At 33.7% G+C, this 21,908-nt stretch overlaps 1 protein-coding gene across 7 annotated transcripts; it reads left to right on the top strand.

Moving 5' to 3' along the window:
• Nucleotides 1-4,457: 4,457 nt before the first annotated feature.
• Nucleotides 4,458-20,484, top strand: LOC130962245 (uncharacterized). 7 transcript variants are annotated; one of them, XM_057888402.1, is made up of 13 exons: nt 4,458-4,795; nt 5,121-5,241; nt 5,510-5,571; nt 5,803-6,300; nt 10,407-14,025; nt 14,113-14,277; nt 14,945-15,051; nt 15,744-15,841; nt 15,976-18,228; nt 18,305-18,710; nt 18,796-19,510; nt 19,603-19,680; nt 20,211-20,484. In XM_057888402.1, exons 9-11 carry the CDS (start codon nt 17,639-17,641, stop codon nt 19,483-19,485), a joined length of 1,686 nt encoding a protein of 561 aa, XP_057744385.1. In that variant the 5' UTR covers nt 4,458-4,795; nt 5,121-5,241; nt 5,510-5,571; nt 5,803-6,300; nt 10,407-14,025; nt 14,113-14,277; nt 14,945-15,051; nt 15,744-15,841; nt 15,976-17,638; the 3' UTR covers nt 19,486-19,510; nt 19,603-19,680; nt 20,211-20,484. The 7 variants fall into 7 exon arrangements, 3 of the variants coding, with proteins under 3 accessions (XP_057744385.1, XP_057744387.1, XP_057744386.1); XR_009079765.1 differs by lacking the exons at nt 15,976-18,228; nt 18,305-18,710; nt 18,796-19,510; XR_009079762.1 differs by lacking the exons at nt 15,976-18,228; nt 18,305-18,710; nt 18,796-19,510 and having other exon boundaries at nt 14,945-15,057.
• Nucleotides 20,485-21,908: the final 1,424 nt, after the last annotated feature.

The raw sequence follows: 21,908 nt of genomic DNA, 5'->3' as shown, positions 1-21,908 counted from the left end.
GCATTAGGATGAGAATTATACCTATAAGTATTCAGAGATTGTTGCCATTAGGAGTGATCAATTCCTTGAGGCTCCTCCCATCTTGGAGTATTCCATCCTTGGTACATGTTACCATTAAAGTCCACATTTTCTACAACACAATTAGAACCAAACTCATAACCAAAGTGAGAATTCATTATGGGAAAACAAAATAAAACTAACTAACCTAGTAATCAAACAAAGGACAACTATTTACGCTATTCACATATGTACAATAACCAATAACATAACACCATTGCAAGTCCCCGGCAACGGCGCCATTTTGATGATTGGATTTTTGACGGTTTAGAATTTCACAAATGAATTATCGTTGCAAGTATAGTTTCTAAACTAATCAATAATCCTTTCATACAAAAAGTTATTTGTCACTAGTACAAACCCTTAGAATTTATAAATCGAAGTATTGAACCTCGGGTCGTTCTCCCTAGGAATTACAATAAAGTGTCTTGTTATTGGTTATGAGTTATTTTTGGGGTTTTGATAAGAAACATGAAAGATAAATGGCAAGAGAGTAAACTAATGGCTAAAAAGGTCTTGGCAAGGGTTGGTGGTCAAGGATCTCTATCCTAATCACTAACCACAATATGAGAATTGGCAAAGATTAATCTCATTAAAGCATCCTCTAACTAGTAGTAAAGGAAAGTTAAATGAGATATATCAATCCTAGTCCATAAGTCCTAACTCTCCACTAATTCAATTAGTGGGAACTAGAGTCAATGGATCTCAATCATCAATTACTTAAACATTAGCAACTCAAGAAGTCCTAAGTTACATTTCCAAGCCAAGAGCATAAAATTCTACTCTAAAATCCAACCAAGCATTTCATCAAACACTTGGAAGGCATAAAAGGAAAGTATATGAAATCTACAACAAGAATGAAATCTAACAACAATTATTGCAATGAATCAAAAACAACAATCAAAAGGAACACAATTATTATGAATTACTTTGAATTGAATGGAAAGAAAAGAGAAGGAACAAAAGTAGATCTACAACAAAGTATAAGAACAACATAAAGGAAATTACAACAAAAGAATAGAAGAAGAATGAATCTAACAACAAGGAATTGAAGAGTAGAAGTAGAAGAATGAATGAATGAGAATCTAGATCTAAGAACTAACCTAATCCTAATCCTAATCCTAATCCTAATTCTAGAGAGAAGTGAGAGCTTCTCTCTCTAAAACTAATTTTCCCTCCAGAATTAAAACTAACTAAACTAATGGTAACTAGTATCTAAAGTATGTTCATTCCCTTTCAATCCTTGGCTCTTATATGCAGTTTGGTGCCAAAGTTGGTTGCAGAAACCCTCCAAAATCGCCAGGCACGTGTTGCTTTAATGAGATCACGTGTGGACTGCGACGCGTGCGCGTACGGTACGCGTGCGCGTCCCTGGCCGATTTCGCAATGTGCGCACGAGCGTCTTGTGCGCGTGCGCGTGCTTGGCCGAGATCAATTCTTTGGTTTTTTGTGCTTCTCTCCACTTGCATGCTTCTTTCCTTGCTCCTTTGATCCATGCCTAGCCTATTTCAATCCTGGAATTACTAGCAAACACATCAAGGCATCTTATGGAATCAAGGAGGAATTAGAATTCATCAAAATAAGGCTTAAAAGGCATGTTTTTACACTTAAGCACAAATACGGGATAGATTACAAAACCATGCTAGTTTATAGGTTAAATGAGACAAAAGATTGATAAAATGCTCTAAATTCAATACAAGATAAACCCTAAAAATGGGGTTTATCACTCATATATAGATTTATTATAATTCATCATATGTTATTTTTTAATTTAAGTGATTTTTAGATTATATTTTACCATTGATACTTTTATTTTGTTTAGTGTGTTTTTTTTAGTCTGTGTTTAATATAATAATATGTAAATATCTATTCTATTATATAAAAATTAAATTTCTGTACTTAATGATAAAAATGTCGTGACATGTTTCTGATGATGGTATTTTTTTATTTATTTCTTTTAACTCATTAAATTTAATTTATTATAATAAATTAATTATATCAACTAATTAATTTGGTTAATCATTTAAATATAATATAATTTATTATAATTTCTATCAATCAATTAATTGTAATTCAAATTGAATTAAAACATCACTATTAGAAAAAAACTGTAAATATTCGTATGAATGGAGCCGGAATTGAGGAATATATATACATATAAAAAATAAAAATTTATTGCACGATTGTTGAATAAAAAATAATCATATATATAAAACAAAATAATTATAACAAAAAATAATTAACATATATGGTTTAAATATTTTTAATAACCGGGAACATGGAGTTTAATAAAATATAATTTATATATTTTTTTATTTATGTATATGTAAATAATTATTTATGTATATATATATATATATATATATATATATATATATATATATATATATAGAATTATTTAACAAAATTAATATATACGTATACATAAATAAAAAAGTTATTATAATTTTTGAAAATTACACATGAACTCTTTTTTTCTCTCAAATAAATTTATTCTAATTATATTACAATTAGCTCATGAATAATGCATGATTATATTAATTTAATAAAATATCTTCATTATAATTATATCAAATCAATATTTAATGCGTTATTAAACTACTTATCAATCATCGATATTTTTAATCATTCTAATTATATCAATTGATATAGTTCTAATTCTCATTTAAGTGCAATAATTTTATTAGGAGATAGTTAATGTATACATTAATAGTGACTCATTTAATTTGATAATAATAATAATAATAAAGGCCTACACGGTACATGCATTATATTTTAAAAAGGTAAAATATATTTTAAAAAAATTAGGGCATCAATAATCAATTGTGATTAATATCAATATCAATAATTAATTCTTATAATTATTTTATACTACTAAAGGATACATATAGTATTTTTTTTATAGAATAAAAAAGGTTGTGATTCATAACATTTTCGTAAAGTTATATTGTATGGACACAAAATTAATTAGATAACAAATTGAATTTAATTAATATGTTTTATTTTTTGCTCATATTTTTTATTAATTATTTTACTTTTTATAATGATAGTAAATATTGATTGTAAAAAAAAATATTGAATGTTATCTATTTTATTTATTTAGAGTCATAATTAAATTTGATATAATTATAGCAAGTATCTAGAATTAATAATAATATGATACTATAATTTTAAGTTGTATAATATAATAAAAAAATATAGCAATTTATGTATGTTTCCTATATAGCAATAATATTATATATATTTATATCTCCCCTTTTAGCACTTTCCTAAACATATTGGCATATAATTAATGTCGATAACATATATATTAAGTAACTATCTCCATTGAATTAATCATAAAGGTTAATAAAATATAATGACATAAATTTTACCTAATTGTAGCAAGTATCTCCATTGAAAATATTTGCTAATTATTACCATGTATAATTAGTTTGATATATATAAGGATTAATAGTGAATTGTTACAATTATTTATCATCTAGAAAATTCGTACCCAAACATAGATCTTCTTCTGTTTATTATTTCTCATACCTAAGGGCTACTAACTACGATTCTATCAACAGTATTGCCTATGGTAGATTATGTAATGAAAAAGATTGAAAAATAAAAGCAAGAATTATAAGGTTATGGAAAGTTCCATCCAAATTTGACAAGAATAAGACGACTTACATAGAAATAATTCTCATGGATGATAAGGTAAGTTGATTATATTTCACGATTCTTTCAAGTAATACTAGGTCCATTTTATAAATATTTTTTGTTAATGTTTTAAGTTTATTTGATAAGTAAACCCTTGTACGAATCAAAGACAGTACAATTTTATAGATTTATAAGTGCTAATAGCCTTTATATTTAATTTGTTTTATATTGTGATAATAGCCAATATATTTGTTGGTGGATTTGACTATTACTATATTATATTTATGATCACATTCAATATATATGTCTGATTTATTGAAGAAAGTAGATTATTAAAATCGATTAATAACTATTTTAGAGTTAATCCAATTAACACTAGATTAAAAAAATCAAACAATGCATAACATATTATTTTTTTATTAATCAAATTATTGTAATTCAAATTAATTTAAAAAAATAATTTAAAATTATAATTTCAATCTTATCACGTGCATGACACGGGTAATTAAACTTGTTTTATTATAGATTTGATTCAGGCTTATAAAATAATTATGGTTCTGAAAATCAGACTGAACCAGTCGGTCGAACTGATCTAACCAAAAATAGATGGTATTAACAATTCGATTCCATGTCTAAAATCACCGATAACAAAACCAACCAAAAACTGTTGAACAGGCCGAGTATTGGTCAGTTGGACCGAAATAAAAACTAGCTAGTTCTCTCTAAACAACGTCATTTTGTTAAATTAAAAAAAAAAAGAGAGCACGTTCCCTCACTTCCCCCCAACCCCTTTCTTTGTCCAATAACCAATACGGAAAGAAAAGCAAAGCTGAAAAGTAAAAACCCTAGCGGCCTAGCTTGCTTCCACAGTTCTACCACCGTCGAACGACTGTCGCAGACCGCGGTTGTCCGCAGCATCCCTGTTCATCCTGTCCCCAACCCCCTGTTCGCTCTGTTTTGTCTTGGCTCGGTGTCCATCCTCCATCTAACCACGGCTTCTCTGTTTGTGCTGCTCACCGTCATCTCATCACCTTCGTGATGCTCTCTATCATCTCATTGTCGTCCTGCTCTCCGTCGCGCTCAACCCCTGTCGAAGGTTAGTGGCAGTGCTCAATCGCTGCATATTTGGTCTATGTTCACTTATCTTTAGGTTGTCACTATTCAATTTTTGCCATATTTGAAAAATGGTCAAGAGAAGCAGTGGATTGTTACTATTATAATTGCAAGGTTGGTTCCATTACACATGTAACTAAAATTTCTCTGAATTTTATGCCTAGTATTTCTAGGAACATTTGGGGTGGATATTGGTGGTTTTCTAAGTGAAACTTATCTTTATATTTCATTGAGTTTTAATCTTTATGTATGGTGTCTCTAAGAACATGTGATATATTGACTGATAATTTGACATGGCTTTTCTTTAGAGAGTGTCTCAAGGTCTGTTATGCAGAGTACATTATCTAAAGGAAGTACTTCTCCTTTCGGCTCTTACTAAGGGAGACATGAAAATAATTGGGGCCTTGCATACTTGTTGTCAAAAATTAGGTAGGCTGTAAGTAATGGAATAGTAATTTCACTAATTTGTGTTCCCTAGGATTTCTCAATCCTTGTTACAGATACATTCTTTTAGTTTTCCGTTGGAATCACACCGATAAAACAACTACATAATAACCTTGATAATTTATTAACTTTCTATTTACTATTATGAGAGTAGCTGAGTTGTTTGTGGTTGTTCACGTTTATAGATTTTTTCTAGCATTTTATACTCATGCATGTCTCATTTAACTTGTCATCCTTGTTGAATGTATGCTAGGTTCTGTCCTTTATAGTAGAAGTAGGTCCAGAAGCCTTTGCATTGGCAGATGCACTCCTGAGGTGAATTGCAATAATTTATTTAGAATTCTTTATTGCTATATTCCTTTCCAATCATTTGGTTGCCAAATAATCAAAGAGTTTTATTTGTTTTTTTTAATGAGCTTCCAGTCAATGAAATTATTGAATGTGACCTTTATGTTGTATTGCGCATAAGATGCTTTTCCATTAAAATCTAGCCATATCTAACGGTCATAAATATTTGGTAACAATTGTAATTGGAAACTTTCATAGGTACTTTCTCATGCTTTTAGATTGGGAGATTGCAGACGTGACACTGTAGTTTTGGTAATGCCATTTTCAGCAAGCTTCTAATTTGTTTATGTAGTACTCTCTAATTGCCAATTGTTGTACAAATGAATGTGTGATGTTTATTGATTGTCTCTCTATTCTCTCTTCCTTTTAACCTCTTGTTGACTGTGATAGAGTTGCTTCCCTATGTTTATTCACTAAAATATTTGTATTTTAATAACATCATATGGCTTTGGTTGATGATATTTCATGTAGTGTTTTAAATTTAGAAGATATTTTAATATTTATATTATACTATAATTATATTTTAGGATGTTTATTTATAATTTATTTATTATTTTATTCTAAAATGATTTTTTCGGTTAAACTATGCTTGGATCAGTTGGACCAGTGAATCAGTGACTAGAGCGGTTCAATGATCGGTCAAATTCTCATAACCTTGGCATGTTTGGCTTGTTAGGTCAGTCTAGACCTCTTAAGGTATATAAATATATAATTTTATTGTATTAAAAAAATACTGATGAGTATGAACGTTTTCAAAAAGGAAAGAAAGCTTGATTCACAAGCAAAAAGTAGAAAGAGAGAACAGAGAATCAGAGAGAACAAAATTGTGTTTCTATTATTGGTAACTGTTTCAGCCCAGTCCAGTAGAGCGGGGACCTAGACCCGAATGCCCGGTCAGCCTAGCGATTACCCGAACCAGAGGGTGACCTGAGCGTCACCCCTCTTGCGTGATCCTTGACAACTGGAGAGGAAACTTCCAGGAAAGAGGACTTGCTCATGTGGGGCCCATGTTAGTACAGACTATATGAGGGGAGGGTCCTACCCCTCCCCCAGGTACGTTACTCACTTGTACGGACACTGACTTGGGCGTCGGAGTCCCTTTTACAGGTAGACCACCCCCCTTCTCACACACGCTGCTTGGTAACCCGGAGGAGCTCGACGTCAAGGTTCATCAACACCAATCTCCCGGCTGTCCCACCTTTTTCACCCTCAGATCTGACCTGTTCGACAAGTGAGCAATCGAACATTGGCACCGTTTGTGGGGAACAACGATAATGGATTTCCTGTTGGGCTCGGTTGGGGAGCAAGAGGAGGAGGAGGAAGTGCACGAGGAGGAGGGAACCCGCCTGATAAGCATAATAGCCTCTATCTCTCGGGAACACATGAGGATCCCCTCTCGTAGGAACGACCCTCCTTCCTGCTCCCCGGAAAGACACCCCTTCGGGGGAACGGGTGGTAACAATGCAAGGATCATGCAAGAGTTGCGCCACCGAGTGCAAAATCTTGAAAGGGAGTTGTCGACTAAGGACCGCTACCGTCCCAGCCTAAGAATCTCCCGTACCCGGTCTCCCCCTAGGAGATCAGAAGCCCGAGGGAGAAGCCCCCGAAGGGACCGTACAAGGCACAGAGCAGACCCACGATCTCCGTTGACCCAGGACGGGTCCAAGGGCCAAGGAGAGAACAGAGAGAGGTCGAGAAGGCGATATGTCCCCATAATCATGGGGGCGACTCCTTCTCACCTATCCATCCTCAAGGTCTAGCTGCTAAAACACTTTGACAAGCCAGCGGATATGAGGTACTGATGTGAGAATTATCGTCGGTCTAGAATTTCTCATTGGAAATAGAACTTCGTTGTAAGCATAGTTCTAAACCAACTAAGTATTCTCATTCAAAGTTTTAAATTTGGTTGTCACAAGTACAAACCCCAATAAAAATAAACCGAGAGTATTTAAACCTCGGGTCATCTCACAAGGAATTGCAATGAAGTGATTAATTATTGGCTATGAAGAAATAAGGAGGGTTTGATTTGATGATTGACAACAAAAGTAAATAACAAGAAAGTAAATGACAATCAACTAATAAAGGAAAGGAAAAGAACTATTGGCTAAGGCATGAAAATTGAGATCAGCATCCTTGTCTACAAACCATATATTGACAATTATGAGGGACCAACCCATCAAGTCTACTTCTATGCTTGAAGTAAGTCAAATAGGCTTGATCAACATCAACCCATAAGTCCCAACCTAGCTACTAATTGACTTAGTAGTAGGCTAGTGTTAACGGTATCAAATTGACCAGTAAGGGTTTTCAAATCACCAATTCAATGAGACCCAATGACTCAAGGTCACCCAATTCCCTTAGCCTAGGCCAAGAGTATAGAAAACTACACTAATACTAGTGGAAACATTTTATCAAACACCTAGAATGCAATAAAAGTAAACATCACAAAATGCAAGAATTAATAAAAGCTATAACTAACATAAGCGAGAAATCAACAATAGCAACTAAGATAAACATAAAAAGACATGGAAACATAAAATTGCATTAAAAGGGAATTAAAATCTACAAGAGTTCATGAACATAAAATCAACAAAATAAAGGAGATGACAAGTAAAATTAGAAGAGCAAAGATGTAATAACAAGAAATTAAAAGGAAAACTAAATCAAAGCAAGAATTAAACCATAGATCTAAGAGAATTTGACCTAAACTACCCTAAATTCTAGAGAGAATGGAGAGCTTCTCTCTCTATAATTCTAACCTAAAATATGATGAAAACTAAACTATCACTACTCCCCCCCATTCCTTTCCAATTCTTGGGTTCAAAAGCATCAGAAATGAGTTGGATTTGGGCCTCCTTGAGCTAAAAAATCACCCCCAGCGTGTTGCCTTTAATGAGGTCACGTGCTGCTTGTCACGCGTACGCATGGGTCACGCATACGCGTCACTGGTAACTTTTCCCCGGGTTGAGAAGTTCACAAACTACACTCCTCTAACAGCCCCAATCGTTGGGGTCTACCAGCAGATAGCCAACAAAGGTATCATGTCAAAACCACGACAACTAAAGGACAGAACAGGCGGGAACGAGAGCCTGTACTATGACTACCACAAAGGCTTCGGGCATAAAACCTATGATTGTTTCAACTTAAATGATGCTTTAGAACAAGCCATTCACGAAGGCAAGTTGGCAGAGTTCTCACAATTTATAAGGGAACCTAGGAGGAGAGAGCACGAGTGTTCTGAAGAGGACAAGAGCCAAGCCGTGAAGCCGAGACAAGAACACAACGAGGACAACGACTGTGGCCTGACCATCGTTAATGTTGTGGTCAAAAGGGACACACCCCCCAGGTCAAAGTCCACAACAAAGAAGGACGCTAAGATCTTGGCCGTATCATCAAGCAACCGTAGAACCCCATCCAGGGAAGCCCCAAGGATATCATTTGGGCCAGAAGACTAATGGTTTCATGACATCCCGGAGAACCCTCCCATGGTGATCACGACAAGAGTCGGAATAGACGTGGTTAAATGAATCCTCGTTGACACCGGTGCCAACTCCAACATCATGTTCAGAAAATGTTTTTGATGACCTGGGGCTTCGAGAAATTGACCTAAAAACTCATCAGCACGGAGTGGTCGGCCTAGGGGACAACTTCATAAAGCCCAACGAGGTAGTCTCCCTCCCAGTTCGCATCGGAGGAGGAGAAGGAAAGAGATTGATAATGGTAGAATTCATCGTACTAAGGGACTCCACGGCCTACAATGTCATCATGGGGAGGAAAATAATCAATGAATTCTCTGCTGTGATATGCGCTAAACTTCTGGTCATGAAATTTGTTGCCGACGATGGATCGGTGGGATCCCTTAGGGGGGACTTGGAAACGGTGGGATCCCTTAGGGGGGACTTGAAAGAAGCATATGCGGTCTTCCTGGCCGATTTGGATGCCAGGATCGACGACAAACCAAGGCTCGAGCCCGAGGAAGATCTGGAGAAATTCAGGGTCGGAGACATGGAGGACAAATTCACCTTCGTGAATAGGAACCTCCCCCATAATCTGAAAGAGCCCCTCATGAAGATCATAAGGCACTACACCAGGAAAGGAGCACAACGGTGAAGAATTGGTGACCCATCACCTTGCCGCCGTAAAACAAGTCCGTGCAAGCATATTCCCTTTGCGTGCCGCAACATCAGCAGCGATTGCATCAGGAAACGCCGCCAAGGATGAGGATCTAATCATATATAATTCAATTTCTATTTTACCCCTTTCTACCTTATAATCCTTAATTGATTCACCAAATTTGCAGAAACCCACGAAGTGTCCTTGGTAGCGCACGAAACACTACCATCGCTGCTCTACCGCGTCACTGCTGCCGATCCATCGTCCTCTCTCCGTCATCGAGCTTTTGCCTCTCATCCACAGTTCTTGAAACCCATACTCCCTCATCCAAGGTGTGCAAAATTCCTAACCTCTGCTGCACCTCGCGCCTCTGTGTGTGTTGTCAATTCGCGTAGCTGCCATCCGTGCTTCTCCCACTGGCTTCGAAGTAGCCCATCTCCTCGATCGTGCGTGAAACCGTTACACCCTCCTCCACCATGCTCCAATCTCATCCATCACCGCCTCTCTCCTGTCACTAGTTAGTTCCTCCAAATTGATGTTCCCTTCTTGTTTTCATTCTTGGTTCAGAATTTTGAAAAAAAATCTATTTCTTTCATTAATTGGGGGTAATTGCTGCTGTTTAAAGTTAGGAATTTCAAGGTATCACTTTTTTTATTTGATTGGTGTGTCTCTGTTTTCGTGTTCATTAGAACTACAAAATTTCAATCAGCAGAAAAGCTTTTGGAGCACACTCTGATCAAGGTTAATTTTCTTTCAACTTTGTCATTTGTTATGAGTATGATGATTTTGATTAACTATTATTGTTCTAGGTATTATCTTATACCCATTAATTGATTCTCCACAACTGACACGCTAGCTAGTTTCTCCAGCAACAAGCCTTGCAAGATCAATGTACCAATAATATTTCAGTAAGAAACATAAAATCAGTAGTATGAATAATCCATTGCCTATTTCATGTTTTGTGGTAGTGAATGATAACTTAGACTTGTTGTATCTCTGCTTATACATATCTAAAGTTTAATTCTTATTCATTATTGGTCCCTTGCCCTAGACACAATTTGATTTTGGAGGCTGCCTTTTGTGCTAATAAAAAATAAATAGTTGGATGGGCATGTATGTAATAATGTTATATTTTTGTTACATTAAATTCTTGAATATTAAAAATGGTGATGTATATAATTTTAAGATATTATACATAAATAAAATATATATTATTTTGAATAATTTTTATTACAATTTAATTTCGGAAGATTGAAGTAATTTTCATCGGCGGTTAAAAACTGCACGGTATAAGCAATGTTTGACCTTGGTTGCCATGAAAAGGGACCATATTAGTAATGCTCTTGTGCCATGCTTATACAATGCTACTCTCTTAACTCTAAGCATATAATAACAGATGAAAAAGGGCCTAAGGGCTATGGCGATAGTATATATTATATATATATATATATATATATATATATATATATATATATATATATTAGTGTCTTTTTCTTTCTTTTCAATTGGTGAATAAAAGATACTGTTAAAGTAATTAACATATGTGCCATGACGCACTACAAGATTAATATTGATTTGAGGGAGTATTTTGATGGAGGTTTTAAAAATCTCCATAATATATTTTATCTATGGCATTTTAAAAAACCTCCACTTATAATTAATTAAAATTCAAAGTTTTGGAATAAAACATCATTTTCTCTTTTTTTCCCCAAAATGTGAGGCACCGAGTTCACTGAGAGAGAATGAAACCCTAAGTTTTCTACATACGTCATTCTTGCCGCTGTTCTCGCTGCCGTTTCCGCCGCCGGTACCGTCACTATTGCTGTGTCCGTTGCGGCAGAGAGCTTCTGGATCGAGAACTTCTGGATCAGGGAGGTTGATGTTTCCCGGTTAGATCCGTTACGAGGATTTCATCGCCAGAATGGTTGCTAAGTAAACTCCTCACATATCAGATCCTTGCAAATTCCATTCGCTCTGCTTCTGGATTTACCTAAATGCGTTCTTTCATTTTTTCAGCTATTTCTGTATTGCTGTTTCTTCTTCTTCTTATTTATTTTTGGTTAACCATGTTATGTGCATTTTGGTTTTTTGCCATATTAATGTCATCATGTAGCTAACAATGGATGGTTTTAGGAGGGATTCAAAAGTTGCTTGGATTGAATATATGTGTATGGTGAGATCCGAAGTGGTCTTTATCTGCTTCTGCTGTAATTGTTTATTGGCTAAATAGACTACGGCCATGGTTGGGCAAATGTGTGTGTTGTGTGTGTGTGTCAAACTTGTGTTCTAATTTCAGAGAAGAAGAACGAGCAGAGCATTGTTTTGGGGGGTTTCAAGTTTCGATTATTTTATTTTTGTTTTTCTGTGAAATTTTGTTTTCGGATTGAATGTGACTCGGAGCGCGCAGCCGAAAGGGTGAAAATGAATGAGGAAAAAAAGATTATTATATGAATATTTTTTCCCTTTGTTTGATGCTTTTGCAGGTTTGAGTTGATAAAGTTTATCAGTTTATTCTGCAACTCATCTCACTCTCACTCTCCAACTATATTTTCTTCCATGTTATCATTATTTTTCAAAAATCTCAATTGGAGGTAAATTACCAAATTTGACATGATAATAATATCTACATTTAATTTACATCTTGAGATGGTGGCTTTTTTTGTGTCTAACAAAACTGATACCAATTGTCCATGGTCCACAGTCCAATTGCATGCTCTACGTTTTTTTTTGTTTCTTTTGTTTCCATGTTTCACTTTGCATTCTTTAGCAAGCTTGTTACATAGTAATGGTTGTCAACTTAACTTTTTCTTCTATCAAATGTAAATGCATCCCAGCATGGTTGACGTTATTATCTACCTATTGTTTCATTGAATTGAATCTCAAATCTAATGCTGGATACTGAATTTGTGTTAGGAAAATGGTTATCAGCTACTATTTCTGAGTGCTCGTGCAATTGTCCAAGCTTATCTAACCAGGAACTTCTTGATTAACCTGAAACAGGTATTGAAAGTTGAAACTAACAGTTTATTTTCAATTATATTGTAGGTTTATTTTTATTCTTTCATCCAGGAATTTATATATGAGATTTTCTTATGAGGGTTTTGTTGGTCTTAGAATGCATGAGTAATTAAGTCCTCATCTGTTTATTTATATCGTGTTTTTCTTTAACTGCCTTTCGTCTTACCTTAAACTTAGATCTATCTCTCTTTAACTGCCTTTAACTGCCTATCTTTCAAGATTTGTTATTTGCTATAATTAAGTGACAAGTGTTGCTCTGAGCCCTGAGCTTGAGGCTAGCGGAGGAAACTTGCTATAATTAAGCGGAGGAGACAAGATTTGTTATCTATAATTACTGATGTTGACTTTTCCAAAGATGCAGAAGCTTTTGTTGATGGATCTTGAGATCTTCCTTTCTTGAGAGCTTCCTCTATTCTGTTGCAACTTTCTTACTGGTATTCCCTTTTATTCTGTATTTTTTTAAGTCAAGACATTAATTACTATTATGTTAGGAGTGATAATTAATTACTTTGTTTTGGTTGGTTGATTTGCATTTTGTATTTTTATTTTCTGTTCTTATTTTTTAAGTTTGACTTATAGAATATATTTAAAATCAATGAGTATTTTTTACTATGTATGTGACTTAGGCTTTTTTACTATGTATGTTTAAAATCAATGATTTAGGCTTTTTTGACACAGGCCTTTCTTTTATTACTACTATAAACACTGCCCTTTTTCCATCTACCAGTTTGATTATTTTCTATGAACATGATTCTCTATCTTTCTTTCTAATTGTGAATTATAATTACTTGATTAATTAACTATTTCCCTTGCTACCTGCTCTTATCAGCTGTCTCTTAACTAGTGTTTTGAGTTACTTCTATTTGCTTATGGTTATTTGTTGTTAAGGCTGAGATTTACTCTAGATTGAAAGCATTTGTATTGGTGCACCCACATATTTGAGCTAATACTCACCTTGAGAGATATTATGCCAAAGCAAAAACTGAGGTACAAAGAGCTTGAGATAGATCTAGCAGTTTACTAGCAGGGCTGTTCTATGTAAATATTTTCGTATTTGTACTTTATCATCCACCACAATGCCATGCTGCAGCTTGAATTATTACATATCTTTGCCAACTTAGAATTTCGCTTCAATGTGTGATAGGCAAGGTTTACATAAAGTTGGGTGTGGAGATTTCTGCTGATGTTGAACTTGTAGAACCATTACAAGAATCCTGTATATGGCGACAAGCTAAAGGTTTAGTTACTGAAATTTCTGGAATTGATGATGGTCTAGGATCCATAGACAAGGTTTTTTCTTTGCCAATTGTAGCATTCTTTGGTGAAGTAGTCTAGTTCTGCAGTTGCCAAAATTTATGTGTTGAACTCTTGGTGCAGGCTAGTGTTGCACAACAGTGGTACGATGAACTGGATGATCTTGCCGCTCCTAAACCCGAAACAGAAATGGTTGTTGAAGATGATAATCTGAATAACAATTTGGTTGTTGACGATAAGAAAATTTGCATCAACTGTTGTGTTTGCAATAGCCCTGGAACAAGTGAGGTATGCATATTTGTTTTTGACCATGCCTTTTTCTCATGTCATTTACTGATTAGAATAGCATACAAGAGATGGTAACATAATTGATGTGCCTTATTCTGTTATCAGTCCAAGTTGTTCTCTTCTGTGGCTGTCTTGAATTAATTTTCTCATTAATCTTGTAAGTTGAGGTATAACTTTCTTCATTATATACATCATTAGGTATATTTCTCAGTCCAACCACTTCACTATTCTTTATAGACTTCCTTTCTGGTGCTTATTTATTCGTTAAATCATGCTTAAGTATGAAATATTTTCCATCTTTACTCTAGATGCATTTAACTTGATATATCTATCATTTTTGTTTCTCTTCTTGATAAGCTCACCTATGTTTGTGCTAGTTTTAGTACATTAGTAACTTGAAGTAGATTGCTAAGATTTATTTTGAATTGGGTCAGAAGTTTTACCACAATTTCTCTTAGGTTTAGTCCCTACTATAGTTATATCTATAAAGTATTGGTTATTTACCTTTGCAAAGCGATAATGTGTAGTCTGTTTCAATTATAAAATGAGTGTTTGTGCATTATGAGAGCCTATATTAATCCTATGAGGTATGTGTATATGTTTAAATCTTTAAATAAATTGAAGATCTGTATATTGAGATTTCATGGAGTTCATTGTTGTTAAATAGGAAGGGAAGCTGAAAGGGTGGGAATTGGATGCATGTGGTGACTGTTGGGTGAGTGAAGGCTGTCTGCTTGATTCAAATGACACTCCTACACCCATTGACGCTTACATGTACAAGTAAAAACCTCGTATAGAATAATTCTAGTAGTTTGATTTAATTTTTTGGACACAATTTTCGTTTCTAAGTTAGCAAACTAGTCTTCTAAGATTTAAATATATTAAGGTGCCTTTAGTTTATATTTTTATTTCTGTTTTTGTTTTTAATATTTTTTATTTTTAAAATTTTATAAAAGAAAAGTATAAAAATAATTTTAATAAAAATAAAAAATGAAAATGCAAATGAAACCCATTCTTAAATTCATGTTTAAATCAATGAATTCAATCCTTACTATTTTTTTAAATAAATATTTTATGTACAGTAAAAATTTTCACTAAATTAATCATTATGTATTTATTAATTTACACATTTTTTATTTTATTGATCCTCCACTTGTTTATTTTCATGTGTATAAAATCAGTATCTTTTTTTTTAAATTTGTCAATATTATAAATATTTATATTTAAAAATAACAATACACCAAATTTATTTTTCATCAGGTTCTTTACTAATTAGGAACTATCACTTCATTTATTGAATAAAAATACCAATACACCAAATTATTCTCTTTATTAATTATTATGTTCTGCTATTTGAGTTTAATTTGCAGAGGAGGCTCGTACTGCTATTAATTATTCTCTTTCATTTTTTTATTTTTATTTTACAAATTAAACTCACTCATGGATTTAATTTCTGGTTTTATTAGGCATTTGCTTGGATTTCTTCTGTTTCTGGGATTAAAGTGGGTACTGGTTTTTCTCTCACCAGTTTCTTGTTATTGCTTTTGAACAAGCACTTGTTGAGGTAAGATAATAATTATATCCTATTTTGTTTTAAATATGTTAGAAGTCTATTATAGCTTTGTAGTTTATTATCTTAGAAATCCCATATATATTTAGTAGTACACATGTCTAGTAATTATTTTTCTCTACTTGAAGTTTAACTAGCAACAATGGATAAATATTGGATTGCTAAGCCACGAAACTCATATGAATATATAGTTGGTCTAGAAAACTTCTTGGATTTTGCATTTCAACATGGAGCAATTGGGAATAGTAAGATAATATGTCCGTGTCCAAGTTGTGGGTTTCGCAAATGGCATGCTCGAAAAGATGTTAGAGATCATTTACTTTACAAACCATTCCCTAAAAATTATGTTGTATGGAACTTTCATGGCGAGAAAGAAGTAACCAAATTCTCAACAAGTGCACATGTCATACACGAGACATTGGCAACTGAACATCCCCTAGATAACATGGTAAATGATGCTTTCGGGATACATATGGATTAGGAGAGTGGTGAAGATTCAGGCATGGAAGATTTTGTAAACGATGAGCCAACAGAAAATCACAGAGACTTTGATGAGTTTCTCAAGGAAGGCAATCAAAAGCTACAGGAAGGAAGCGACTTCACAAAGCTAGAATTCATAGTCAAATTGTATCATATTAAAGTCTTGTGTGGACTAAGTGACAAGGCCATTATCATGATACTTGAGTTGGTGAGGGATGCTTTTAGTTGTGTGAATTTGCCTACGACTTTTGATCAGGCAAAGAAACTAATTCAAAAACTAAGTCTTGACTATGTTAAGATAGATGCTTGCCCCAATGATTGTATGTTGTTTGAGGATGAAGACCCAAACAACATCCAACAAACATGCAGTCATTGTGGTGCTTCTAGGTGGAATTCTAAGAAGAAGAAGAAGAAAAAGCAAGCTGCCAAGGTTTTGAGATACTTTTCGTTGAAACCAAGGTTGCAAAGATTGTTCATGTGTCGTAAAACTGTAGAGCATATGTTATGGCATGCAACAGCGAAGGGAGAAAATGACAAAATGGTGCATCCAAGGGATGGTGAGGCGTGGAAGACTTTTGATTTAACACACAGAGAGTTTGGATTGCAACCTAGAAATGTTCACTTAGGACTTGCTAGTGATGGTTTTAATCCTTATAGATCAATGAGTTCTACTCATAGCATTTGGCCTGCGTTTCTGATTCCATATAATCTTCCTCCTTGGATGTGTATGAAACACACTTCCTTTATCCTGTCAATGGTTATACCTGGCAAGCATAGTCCCGGAAATAATATTGACATATATCTTAAACCACTTGTCAGAGAGTTAAAAGAATTATGGGATGAGGGTATGGAAATTTATGATGCATCAGAACATAAAATGTTTAAAATTCATGCAGCTCTTATATGGACAGTTAGTGATTTTCCTAGTCTAAGCATGCTCTCCGGATGGAACACATATACTGGTTTGGCTTGCCCAACTTGTAATTTTGATGCAAAACCTTGTTATCTTAATCATAGCAAAAAATGGTGTTATATAGGTCATCGACGTTTTCTTGGTAGACAACATCGATTCAGATTAAGTAGAGTTCATTTTGATGGACACACAGAAGAACGTGATCCCCCAACTATATTATCAGGATCCAAAATTCTGGCACAAGTAGAAAATATTGATGTTACATTCGGAAAGAAAGAAAAGTTGAACAAGAAAGGAAAAAGAGGTAGGCAAGCAACTATGCAAAGTGGAGAAAGAGAAGCATCTTTTTTGAACTTCCATATTGGAAAACCAACTTGTTGCGTCATAACCTTGACTTTATGCACATTGAGAAAAATGTATGCGATAATATTTTGTATACTTTGCTCAATGAGAAATCTAAAACAAAAGATAATCTCAATGCCCGAAAAGATCTACAAGACATGGGAATAAGGCGTGATCTTTGGCCAGATGATAATGGAAAATATCACCTTGCTTTGTATTCACTAACACGAGATGCTAAAAAGGTCTTTCTTGCAACTTTGAAGAATGTTAGAGTGCCCGATGGTTACTCAAGTAATATATCTCGATGTATTGATGAGGCACAACAAAAAATCATTGGACTTAAAAGTCATGACTGTCATATTTTGATTGAGCAGTTGCTTCCACTAGCAATCCGTAATGTGCTGCCAAACCAGGTTACCTCAGTTTTGATAGAGTTCTGCTCATTTTTTAGAATTCTCTGTGGTAAGAGTCTAAGTCGTACAGAACTTGATAAGCTCCAAGATCGCATTGTGATTACTCTTTGCCATTTGGAAATGTTATTTCCTCCATCATTCTTCACTGTTATGGTGCATCTAACAGTCCATCTTGTTGAGAAAGCAAAACTTGGGGGGCCAGTCCATTATCGATACATGTATCCTATCGAAAGGTACAATAATGCTTTCCCTTTTTAAAATAAAAATCATTTGATAAAATTGTAGTACATTGACAATTTATCCATGTAGGAAATTGGGACACTTGAAGTTCTTTGTACGAAATAAAGCACATCCAGAAGGTTCTATTGCTGAGGGTTATTTAGCTGAAGAGTCTCTTACTTTCTGTTCTTGGTATATTGACGACATGGAGACTAGATTTAACAGGCCTAGTCGTCTTTGTTATGATCCCCCTTATGAAATGTCTTCAGTCTTGCCCAAGTTAGGTACTCCACATGGAGGCCATTCAAACTTCAATTTAACTAAAATAGAGAAGTTGCAAGCTCATCGTTATGTGGTTTACAATCACGAAGGTGTGAAACCATATATCAATGCCTTTAGAGACCACATTAGGAGAACTTCAAAGGGAAGAAGACTCTCACCTGCAGAGATAGAAAAGAAAGTTAATAAAGATTTTGTTGATTGGTTTCAAGCATTGGTAAGTGAAAATTCATATTTTATAAAGTATACATTGTATATTAGTTAACTAAATAATCTTGACTGATACTTTTTATTTATTTCAGAGTGTGAATCCAGATAATCCATACGAAATGTCAACTGATATAAAGTTTCTTGCACGAGGCCCAATGATGAATGCAAGGAGATTTTCTGTTTATGACATCAATGGGTATAGATTTCGAACTTTGACTAGAGAATTTGGTCTTAAGACACAAAATAGTGGAGTATTCTTAGTCTCTAACACACCCTGCATTGCAAGTATTGCTGATAGAAATATGAGACAAGAAAATTTGCCATATTATGGCAAGTTAGAAGATATAATTGAACTTAACTACCATGGACAATTTGCTGTTGTTCTTTTTAAATGCAAATGGGCTGACACTACTAGGGACAGAGGCTATAAAAAGGACCATTGGAATTTCAATTGTGTCAATTTTGATAGATTAATTCACACGGGTGAGCGTGAGGAACATGAACCTTATATTGAAGCATCTCAAGCACAAATGGTGTATTATGTTGATGATATGGTAAATAAAGGGTGGAGTATTGCTGTGCATGTCAAGCCAAGGGATATGTATGACATAGGTCAAGGAAATGAAGATATAGTGTACGAAAATGAGCCGTATCAAGAGCAAGAACTTGAACAATTATTTGACCCCAATAATGAGTACATCCAATTAGCTACCAATTTATTAGATAGCGATGCTATTGAAGATAATGTAGCTACTAACTTGGCAAGGGATATGTTTGAATGAAAGTTTGTACAAAATTTTACCAAAGGTAACGTTTTATGCTTTTTATTTATTATGTGCTTGACATTTTACCAAAGGTTGATGATGTTATTAATTAATAATATTTATTTATTGGAGCAGATTTCATATGGAAAGACAACCACTAATAATAATTAGTAGAGGCAGAGCTTTGTACTGAAGTTGGAATTGTTACCAGAGGTATTATTATCACTATTACCCTTTTTAATTAATAGTATTTGTTGCTGTTGAGATTTTTCTGTGTGCTGCATGCATTTGTTATTTAATTTGAGTTGCTTATTGGGACTTGGATGAACCCTTGTGTTGGATCAATGGCTGCTGAAAATGTGACGAGTGTTAATTGCAAGAGGGCTACATGCAAGATGGGTAGCAGCACCATTGCTGCATGTTGGAGGTTGTATTTTCAAAATGTTTATTGCAAGGTTTGGAATTCAATAGTTGATGCCTGAGGATATATATATATAGATAATGATGATTTCTTCTTTGACATTCTTACTCCATTCTTCATTGAAAAGTATTGGCAACTCTAAAATAGCTATATGTATGCGGGGTATTAGAATGAAAACAGTAGTTAATAAATCAACAAGCTTCTTTATTTTTTGGAGTGATTTTAGGGATTTAAATACTTGATTTTGATGCACTAAACTAAATTAAAAACCGATTGAAAATGTGAACAGCTATTGATTCCAATTATGTGACTGTTTTTGTAGATATACTCGATGGCTCATGGACCATGACTATCACTATCAGTCGCCATGCCCAAAAAGAAAAAGGCATAAATTACAGGCTTGTGGATGGTGCTAATTCTATGCTACTGTTTTTATATATTAGATGGTGCTACTTCTATGCTACTGATTTTATTTTGAGGCTTTTTTGTAATTAGATGATATTGAAATATTAAAGTTGTATTATTTTACTTTTTAAAGAAAAACAATAATAGTTATGTAGAACAATATCATATGGAATTGTGTTTGGAACTATTGACATTGAGAATATTTTTATATATAGAGTTATATCTTATATTGAGAAATTGTGTTATAAAAGATTTAGTTTTTAAATTTTGATATTAAAAAATAAATTTCTAATTGAGAGTATATGAATGAGATGAGATTAATGAATGATTTGTAATTAAAAATAAATAATTAATTACAGGATTTGTGGAGGTTTGAAAATCACACAAAATAGTTAATTCTTGTTAAATTAAAAAATTAATTTGTGGGGGTTTTAAACTGCCATAAAAGTGATTTAAAACCGTCACAAAAGTCTAATATAAAACCCCCACTAAACACTCACAAAACCCCCACTGAATAGATTGTGGAGGTTTTTAAAAACACCCACAAAAGATTTATTTGGTTTATTATGTCTGTCGAAAATATAAAAGCTTTTTTATTATACTTTCTGTATATTGTGAACCCAGTCTTAATTTATGTTTTGTAGCATAAACCTTCAAAGGGAAAAAAAAAAAAAGAGGCTGATAGGACACTAAACATAGTACTGAAAATTTATTACTCATCTTGACCATATAATTGTGATAAGGTTTCATGTGTCTAACTTGATAAGTATGTGTCTTGTCTTATTTTGTATCTTGTTTTGGTTAAAGTGTTTAATTAGAAAAGTCAAGTATGATCCTTTTCGAATGTTGTCCACCTTATTAACTAAAGTAGTACCATTGCTTAATGATGAGAGATGGAGGGAAAAAAACTTAAACTTTATTAAATTTTGGATAAGGGATGTGATATTTGAAAATTACTTACATACTAAAAGCTAATTCAACAAAAGAAAGGTAGTACATGTTGAGAAAACTTGCAAGCAATGTATTTTAGGGGAGGGAAAAAAGACTCTGGTGAAAAAATGGAAGAAGTTGGTAAAGTTTTGAATCACTAATGCATTCATGCATGTTATCATTTGATTGATGAATGGAATGTTAAAATGAAGAGGTATTTTTAAGTTCTAACTAACATCTTGATAGTGACCCTTTATCCCATTTTTTATTTGTTTGCTTGGTAATCGTTGACTGTTATGTTCAATAAAATGGTAGAGAATAGAGAAGTTGAGTAAAGTGACTTGATTGAAGGCATGCATCTCAGCATACGAATATGTGAATTTTGTTGGAGTGATGATTTTTTTATTCTTGCCCTGCCTTTTTTATTCTTATTTTTTTATGTTTTTTTTATTGAACCAATTATTTGTACTTACATGGTAGAAGACAGGACATGAAAACTATAATATAATATTCTTAGAAGTATATCTAAAATCACATATCTACAATTTCAAGATTCTATTCTCTATCCATTATGACTGTTTAGTTATATTTTTGTTTTAATTATTTTTTAAATCTAACTTTCATTCCTATTTTCTTTTTCATTTTTTAAGGAAGCTTTTATCTTCTTTTCATTTTTTGGACTTGG

This window comes from Arachis stenosperma, chromosome 2 (assembly GCF_014773155.1).
Source record: "Arachis stenosperma cultivar V10309 chromosome 2, arast.V10309.gnm1.PFL2, whole genome shotgun sequence".
In the NCBI taxonomy this organism is placed as follows: Eukaryota; Viridiplantae; Streptophyta; class Magnoliopsida; order Fabales; family Fabaceae; genus Arachis; species Arachis stenosperma.
This window is presented reverse-complemented; position numbering and strand designations above follow the sequence as displayed.

Coding starts and splice junctions, on each gene's coding strand:
- LOC130962245 (XM_057888402.1), top strand. CDS start 17,639: ATGCACATTGAGAAAAATGTATGCGATAATATTTTGTATACTTTGCTC. Junction 18,229..18,304: donor TACATGTATCCTATCGAAAG/GTACAATAATGC, acceptor TTATCCATGTAG/GAAATTGGGACACTTGAAGT. Junction 18,711..18,795: donor TTGATTGGTTTCAAGCATTG/GTAAGTGAAAAT, acceptor TATTTATTTCAG/AGTGTGAATCCAGATAATCC.